This window comes from Aulonocara stuartgranti, assembly GCF_965226115.1.
Source record: "Aulonocara stuartgranti genome assembly, chromosome: 13".
Taxonomy (NCBI): Eukaryota; Metazoa; Chordata; class Actinopteri; order Cichliformes; family Cichlidae; genus Aulonocara; species Aulonocara stuartgranti.
The window spans coordinates 31,621,860-31,631,007 of record NC_138949.1 but is presented as its reverse complement, the minus strand read 5'-3'; the positions used below and the strand labels follow the sequence as shown (position 1 = coordinate 31,631,007).

The 9,148-nt window shown below is 40.4% G+C and overlaps 1 protein-coding gene across 1 annotated transcript; it reads right to left on the bottom strand.

Annotated features, from left to right (window-relative positions):
• Positions 1-39: 39 nt before the first annotated feature.
• Positions 40-8,593, bottom strand: LOC309720118 (uncharacterized protein). Its single transcript, XM_082556706.1, has 8 exons — positions 8,317-8,593; positions 6,338-6,437; positions 5,516-5,614; positions 4,095-4,919; positions 1,844-1,981; positions 1,615-1,675; positions 1,129-1,253; positions 40-294 (listed from the first exon to the last, which is right to left on the bottom strand). The coding sequence occupies exons 1-8, from the start codon at positions 8,359-8,361 to the stop codon at positions 266-268; spliced, it is 1,422 nt and encodes a 473-aa protein (XP_082412832.1). The 5' UTR covers positions 8,362-8,593; the 3' UTR covers positions 40-265.
• Between the last annotated feature and the right edge of the window lie 555 nt (positions 8,594-9,148).

Here is a 9,148-nt window from a genome sequence, read left to right as displayed (position 1 = left end):
ACACACACACACACAAATGCTGCTGAACATTTAAAAAAATGCTTTTTTTGTGTTTTAATCTAATAAATTTCAGTACTGGACATCACACAGAAAACAAACACCCACAAGTAACACGTTCCCCACATTTTAGCCAGAGAACCACACCATTAGATTTCAATGCATATGCTTCCTCTTTTTTCTTCCTTGGAATAAAGATGAATTGAGGAGTTAATGGAGAGGGAGAGGTTGAGGAAGAGTGTAGAGAGTTGGAGGCACCATTTACAGATCATTTGGACTCCTGGTCCAATTTGGGATCTAGAGAGAAAACAGCAGAAGTGTGTTAATTTCTTTTAATTATCTTGTAACATTTTTGTCATGTTACTGCCCATCATTAGCAGTGCTACAGAACAGCAGCATCATAAGATTCCAAAGAGAATCATCTCCACAGGGAGATATTCTGAGCATTTCTATACATTTTAAACAGCTTTTTAAAAAAAGTTTTCCTCTTGTATTCCTACTATAAATCAAAGGGAGGTTTCTTCCTGTTAAAAGGGAGTTTTTACTTTCCACTGTCACCAACTTCTTGCTCATTGTAGTGTCTCCACCTTACAATAAAGAACATTTTGAGGTGACTGTTGTTGCAAATTGGCACGATGTGAATAAAACTGAACTGAAATTCTCCCCTTTTGGGTGGATGTTTCTGTTTTTCCCCATCATACTTCTAGCTGCTGCTGTGATTAGGTATCCACCAATGCGATATTTGGAATTAAGGATCTCAATCAGATTTATGTGACAACACGCTGTATTTTACAACCTGCAGCTTATCCATCTAGCAGTCTAAGTAGAGACACTCAGACCTCCCTGTACCCAGCCACCACCCGCAGATCTTCTGGGGGATATGAATGCAGTATGTCTTGGTCCTGTCCCAGGGTCTCTCCTCACTTTAATTTAAGCCAGATCCCCAAATCATGCAGTACAGCTCCAATTTTTTCCCATTCATGAATCTATTTTATGAGGGCAATTTGCCACCTGAAAAGGTTGGAACAGAGCGGCGTTATACTTTATACACAGTCCAGGTGGATTTCTCATACACTCCACAATGCCATGTCACTGAGCATTCCCCATCACTCCCTTCATCATCACTCTCACCATTGAAGGTGAACTGAGGGAAGCTGCTGAGGTCTCCTCCTCCATAGACTCTCTGGAGCTTGGCCGTCTCCTCTGACAGGTTTTTTTGGTAATCTGGCTCCGCCTCCAGGAATCCTGCATTCGACCTTAAAGAGTGAGATGACAAATCAGCTGATGTCTCTTTACACGGCTTGCTTCCAGTTAAAGAGTTTCACTCATACAGTTTGAGGAAAGGAATACTCAAAGTTAAATAAGAATACATGTAGCATGGAACAAACAGTAGGAATAAACAGTCCACATGTGGCCAATACCTGGCAGACACTTAGAGAAAATGTAATTACGGTTGATTTTCTGATAATGGGATTCAGACAGATAATTATATCTGGTAGTGTGGATAATGCTTCTGAGGAAATGTACAATAATTAATGTGTTGGTTATTCTAGCTGTAATGTAGACTCTCTAAATGTTTTTCCTATTAAATTCAACTGTAACTCTTTATCTCTCTACCTGTGCATGTTAGTGTATTCTCTGATCTTCTCCAGGAAGAGTCTCTGCACAGGATCCAAATCTGAAAAACACACATTAAAACAACATTTTCTGACTCCCAGCTGATACTGGTCATTGGAAAATACAGCATGATCAAAGTGAGACAACAAAACACAGACACCATTAGGACAGAAAATGTACTTTAATGTAGACAAACCACCTTATAGCTGTATATGTCTGTGCTCTTTACCTGTGTGTGTCCCTGTATCTTCTTTATCTCCTGTGGCTCCTTCCTCTTCTTGTACCAGCAGCTCCTCTTTCAGAGGAAGAGGAGGAGCTGGAGGATGATCTGACTCTGCAGCCACGTTATCAACAGAAGCTGTTACAACTGAAGAAACAGGACAGTGTAAAGTACGTAGGTCCAGAGCTTTAGTTGACACATTCCTTGGAATTTTATAGAAAAACTGAAAACCCTTCCTGCCTTTTATCTGCTTTTGTCAAAGTTTGAATGAAGGTCTTCATCACAGAGTTTATATTTCAGTGTTTTCAACTACGTTTAACCCCACAACATCCATCAGCCCCCATACAGGAGTATTACGAATGAATTATATGGTATTTGTATACAAACCTTAGTCATCATCATACATACAGCAGTATAAGCACTGTGCCCTTAAGCTTCATAACACTACATACAAAGCAAAAAGGGAGTTTCTTGAAATATGTGTTCCCAGTTGGAGAACATAATAGTTGAGTCGTTGTTACCACTGACATGATGCTGGTGAGAAGTCAGTCCCAACAAGTCTTCTGAAATCCAACCACATTTCAGTTGGCTTGTAAACTGAGTGTGAGGCTTCACTTAAATAGAAAATAATGGTGGAGATAATGTCATCTTATAAGGTGGGTTGGCATCAAGTACATTTAATTTCATTGATTTCATTATTAACCTCTAAAAAGAGCCTACTCTGTCACCAGAGGTAACCACTTTATATCACGATCCTGGGTCTCATGGCCCAGCGTTTTGGAGTTTTAGTTTATGTTCATATTTAAGCCCTTTAGGTTTTCTAAGTTTTTATCATGCCTAGGTTGTTATAGTTCTTTGTTATTAGATTCCCCTTGTGTCCTCCAACCCCTGTTAAGTCTCCCTTGCCCTTCATGTGTTTCATGTCTGTGTCTTACATTGTCTAGTTCAGGTTGTCATGTCTGCGTCTTATGTTTCCTGTTTTATTTTGAAGAGGTCTTGTGTTTCTATGTTCACTGTATTTAGTTTTACTCTTTCCCTGTGAGTTCATTATGTTCATGTGGGTTGTGCTGTTTTGATCTTTATAGTTATTATTTCCGTAGGTTTCAGTTATGGTTATCATCGGCTTAGTTCTTGTAATATGGCTTCACTGTGTTCCATGTTGTGTCTACTGTGCCTTTCTGTACCATGTTTCAGGTTCCTATGTTCTGTCTCCCCAGTTGCTGTTACGTTTACATGTTTAGAGTTCAGTCAGTGTGTTTCCTGTTTTACTTTGAAGGTCCGTGTCTCATGTCAGTGTTTCTAGTTTGGCTTCCCTTGTCTTGTCCAGCCTGATTACTCCCAGCTGTGCTCTCTTCCTGTGTCTCATTCCCTCGTTATCCCTCAGTGTATTTAAGCCCTGTGTTTCTCTTTGACAGTGTCATAGTCTCCCTCATAGCTGTGTTTCCCTGTGTGTCAGTTTATCCATGTCTTAGTTTAGTTTAGTTTAGTTTTTCCATGTCATTCTGCAATAAAGCAGCTTTTTGAGTTTAATTTTGTTGTCGTGAGTTTTGCGTTTGGGTCCTTCTCCTGCCTGCACACAGCCGAAACATGACACTTTATGTAATAACAACCATTTGTCCTGTTTTTCCAGCTAATAAATATTAAGCATTTAATTATTTCCTATACTGAAGACAAATGACAATTTACAGTTTAATTTTTACTTATTTTAAATGAATATGTAAGTTGAATGTTTGGAAATGTTATCTAGTGTTATTCATCTTCACACATTTGTGGTGTACCGCACGGATTAATTTTGGATCCCATTGTATTTATTTATTTATTTTCTCCACATTAGATCCATGGCTAAAGTCAAACCCAAGCTCTGAAACTTTAACCTGTAAGAAGTACTGCTGTCAGCGTTAATCTCGTTAAAATGACGTTAACGCCATAACTCCATTAACACGGCAAATCTCTCTTAGCGAGTAAATGCGGCTCGCCCCGTGCGTGGGGTTGCACGGCGCTAACGCGTTAACGAGCCTACAGCGCTAACGCGTTGATGCTGTGCAGCCCCGCGCACGGGGCGATCCGCATTTACTCGCTAACAGAGATTTGCCCCGTTAACGCGTGCTGTGTGTGTTCAAACTGGATTTCAGTTAAACTAATGTGACTCTCCTGGATCTAGCTCTTGGTAAGAAAACCAACTAACGTACCAAATATCAGTTTGCCTTTAAGAAGCTGTTTCTTCTACCATCGCTTCACCGCTCACAGGAGTTTAACTTACCATCCGGACTGCCTGCTGTTACAGCCTCCTCAATAATCGGGCTCTCTCGTGCACCCTCTACGCTAGCAGGAACAGTAAAGAGCAGCTTCTCCATCAGTGCATCAGTCTGCACATCTTCAGGCAGAGAAACGACTTCAGGCAGAGACAGAGGGTCAGCGTGTGTAGCCTCAGTCATCTCTTTGGTAGTGGTTTCCTCCTCTACCTCCATCTTCTTCTCTACAGCAAGAACTGCAGCTTCTTTCTCCAGATAAGTCGAGGTTTCACTCAGAGATTCGCTTTCCAGAGTTCCCAAAGACACCTCAACTTCAGCCAAGGTCACAGACTCAAGAGACATGGCCTCCAAAACATTTCCTTCGGGCTCCGCTGCCCCTTTTACTTTGTTCTGATTGATCACCCCATCGTTTAGTCTCAGTTCCTGGTCAGTGTCAGACGACTGTATCGGTCCTTGCTCAGATCCAATCACAGCTTCAGGGACTGCTGATGTTTCAGCTTCCAGTGTATCCGCAGCTTCAGGGATGGAATCTAGTGTTAAATTGTCCACCTCTGTTGCACCTTCAGAAACAGAAACATCTTCTATTGGCATCTTCACTTCCAACTCTTTTGCTAGCTCCTCAGCTCCCTTCTGGAGCGAGTCACATGTTTCTTGCAGAGCGTCAGCTTCAAGACTCCCCACATCAGCCTTCACTTCTGCTAAAGTTGACTCAGGTATCATGGCTTCTGCTTTGCTGGCTTTCTCCTCTTCTTTCTCCAAAGAGTCTCTGTTAGCTGCTTCATGTGGATCCTGGGCTGAGCTGGTATTTATCATGGTGGCAGCTTTGGAAAGCTCTGCAAGAAAAAAGGTCTTTAACCAGAGTGAAACCTTCTCACCTTTCCTGGGTTTTTGTTAATTATTGTGTAGAAATAATGGATTTCTTTTAGGTGATTCAGTAGCAAGCAAGCAGGAATTTGTCACTACCTTTATCATACTCCATATACTACTCTGACAGGTTTATGCATGCAGCCAAAAATTTTATAAACATACAAGAAAGAAGAAACGTTTTTGTTTTTGCACGCAGTCATTACTGCCAAATTTAGACCCTTTACTGTTAGCGTCCGCTATGCTATATGAGCTCTCCTGCCATGATAAACAGAGCGTAACACAGATCTGAATACATCAGCTGGTTTCACTGATACCCACTTCAGCTTTTTGAATCAGATTGTACTAATCTTAAGATGATGACTGTTCCATTAGCCCTCCTAAAACTCCCAGTTCTGTTTTTAATGGATACATTTTGGTTTCCTAACCAAGCAGCAGCACAAAAAAGCTGTTTGTAGAAACATTTTACTCATATATTTACAGTGAATTAATTACACCACTATTACACCACTAAGTCGTGTCTACCAACTGTTACCCTGACTAAGCACATCCTGAATGTACTGACCTTCACCAACAGCAGGGGGCGCTGTGGCTGGCCTCCTTTCAGAGAAGAATTTGTCCAGACCTTTATCAGCTTCTTCTGCAGGCTGGGCCTTGGCTTTCTCTGTCAGCAGAGAGAAGACTGTGAGCAGTTTCTATTCCGTGGGGTAAATAATCTTCTTCATATTTTATCAAAGCAGGAGCTGAGATAACAGATACAGTTATGTTATTAGATTTTAACAAGTTTCTAGCACATAGCAGTACTTTTTGTTAGTGTTATGGACACATCAGACCACAGCACCATTTTGATTTTTAGAAGTAACCTTCGCCCACCATAAACACCTGCTTCTTATAGACGCACGTTTATGTTGTGGTTTAATTAAACCTAGTTATTTTTTGCAGATGAATACCATCAAAAGAATGTGTCCTGTCATGCATTCTTAACAGGCCACTCAGCACGCATTAGCAGAATGCAAAATCGTCTTCCCTGTCAGGGAAACTAAAACTGGAGACTGGAAGGCTGGAGTACATGAGAGCTGTTTTACTTTTGTTTAGAGGATTTTTATACTGCAGTTGCATGAAATGTGGAACTTTTGACTGGAAACAGATGTAATTGTTTTAAGCTATCGCACTCATTCCTATTCATTGAGGACTATCTTTAGTTGCAGGCAATTTCTGCACAACAGGAAGTGTAATAACCCCCAAAATCAACTCCTATACCCTTCGTCTGCTGCGACCTTTGCTGCATACCGTACTTTTCTTTGTGTGTCTCTCTCTTTGACCTTGTTTCCAGCCTCTGTCTAGACTGCCAAAAGAAGACAAAAGGAGAGGACGTGTGTTTTCTTACTGATGTGTGTTCTGCGTGGCGGGTCTCTGTCTGATGGTTTGGAGCTGAACCGAGCAGCCTGTGGCGTCCACATCACTCTACAAAACTCCCCGTGGATCCGCTGAACATGCACACATACAGAACCACACATAAATCATGAATGCTCACATTTCATTGTAAAACTGTCATTTTTTAAAAGTCATTTACTTTCAAATTAACAACGAAAATAGAGTAAACCCCAACACTCATATGACCCCCTATAAGCAGATGCTTTGGCAACAGTGGGAAGGAAAAACTGCCTTTTAGCAGGAAGAAGCCGCCAGCTGAAGGGAGGGGCATCCATCTGCTGTGAATGGTTTTCAAGACCGTGCCTAAAAAGGGCCTGTGAGGTGGGACTAGAGTATTTTATTCTTACAATGGGCGTTATGTGTTGTAATAGTACTCAGTACACGAGAGAAAATGCTTATATTGCATAAACTGAAACTTATCTCGCTCTGCTTCTGAAACAATCTTTGCCTGTTGTCCATAAATATAATATAAAAATAAGAGAAAAACACCATCACAATTTTTTTTGATATAATATTAACAGAATCTTATGGAAGCCCGTTTCCACCACAAAAACAAAGGATCCATGACTCGAAATTTTTAGTTATTTTCTCGAAATAAAGTTAAATGGAAGTGTTTTCCCCCATTCATCTGATTTGGGATTAATAGGCGATTAATAGCCATAGTACCCGATATTTAGCCTCAAAATTTTGAAAAACCTTAAGCTTAAGAAGCATTTTACACAATAATAATTTAAAAAACATCTCTCAAAAAGTTTGAGAGTAGCAGTAACATCTAAAACAGCCCATCTTCATGCCCTCTTGCTACATGGGGTCACCAATTGTTTGATTTGGCAGTTTTATGTCGGGTGCCCTTCCTGACATAAGCCCAAAGAGGATTTGTGCTCTGCCTTCATCCTTTGAGATTTTTTTTATTATTATTTTTGTTAAAGAAACCAAATAAGAGTAGGGATACAAAATTGTGCATATTCCCTTGGATTTTTTCATTTAAATGTCAGATGGTCAGGTCAGACGTATTTGGTGGACTGACTTGGAATTACGTCACACTCTCATTTCCAGGATGGCCTTGGAAAAGACAAACATAAAAAATGGAAAGGGATAAAAGAAAGAAAAAAAAAAGAACCTGAATAGTAGCACAGGTCTGAGAACATTTTACACGCCCACTGGTAAAACACTGCCCCCTGGTGGTAACAGTTTATTTTACAAACAGTAGCCAGAAGAACTTTAATTAAATTCAAATTTCCACCTTACAGTGCACATGACGAGATTTCATTGTATTTGCTACAGTAGTGGAAATAATAAGCAGTATTTTAAACAAAATCTCAAAAACATGAGTGGTAAAAAGTCTAATTGTATATACAACTAAGTGCAGATAGAAATATGTTGCAAATGTCTGCGCCTACTTTTTATTGCACATTACAAACATTTAGCAGCTTTAAAGTCTGGGTTATTTAATATGCAGATATTAAACTACTTGCATAAATGATCTCCAGCTTATGAAACAATAACCATGATCCAATTTGACTGGTTAACTTGTGTAAAATGATTAGTCTAAATACTTGCAGTTATTTAGTATAAAACCACGCTTAGACTCCGTGACTGAGCGCCACTGCCATCTTTATTAGAGCACAGCGTTACTCATGAGCCTGAAAACCAGAGCCCAGTTAATCTAAACTGGACTCATTTACAATAAAATGATTCGGTTTCATGTGGGGCCTCTCAATATCAGTCCCTAGAGCTCTCTCAGTGATGATCTGAGGATTAGGATGTTACAGAGTTTCAGGGAATAAAACTAAAACTTGTTATCAGTGTGTGTGTGTGTGTGTGTGTGTGTGTGCATGCCAGGCTGTTAATCAGCTGTAAAGTAATGAGAAGCTGCAGACACAAACTCGTTCTATCAGCTACAGAATAAATGTAAAAATAAAGTATACCTACTCTGACACTCAGTCCTGTTGCAGCTCTGAATAGCGCAGCAGCCATGCTGGTTTAAATGAAATCTATCAGAAGTTTGGAGAAATATTCCCAGTGTGTGTTTGGGAAGTGATCCTGAGGGGTTTCCTCCCTCTCTGTGAAAGAACTGAATGTCCCGAGCCTCCCTCTCCTCCTGCGCCGCTGTTACCTGGGCCGGTTTAAATAAAGTTTTTTTCGGTGTGTTTTTGCTGACTGTCTCACGCGCTCAGCTCAGTTGTCGTTCTGCCTGTTTTCCCCCCCCCCTTTTTTTCTAACAATGATTGCATAAAGAATTTGCTTATTTCCTGGTATTTTCAAAGTAAAAGCTGAAATAGTTCAAACACATCCAAACAAATGTTGCTGTCAGACGCAGATCGGTTGATGTGCTATTAGGTGCTTATGTTTGCTCGAATTAACCCCACCACCACTTCACTTTCTTTTGGTAAAAATAAATAAAAAGAACATGTTAGAAATCTGAGTGCCTTTTACAAAGCCAGATCTGCATGCAGTGCCCGAACTAGGATGTTTTGAGAAGCATCATTGCTTTTCTACATACATTTTTACTTTAAACCTGCACAGACATTAGCTTTATTGAAGAACAATAATAAATAAAAGAGGGAGCCAACATGCCAAGAGCTTTGAATATCCTTCCAGAAGCCCAGAGAAAATTCCTGAAGACTGCTTACAGAAAGCTGCCTCAGAGAGTTCAGGCTGTCGGAGAATGAAGATCGTCACACCAGATATCGACTTTCAAGCTCGTGAGAACAGTTTTTGCCTCATATACTGTCTCTGTGCATGACTGCATCCGTGCCCCATT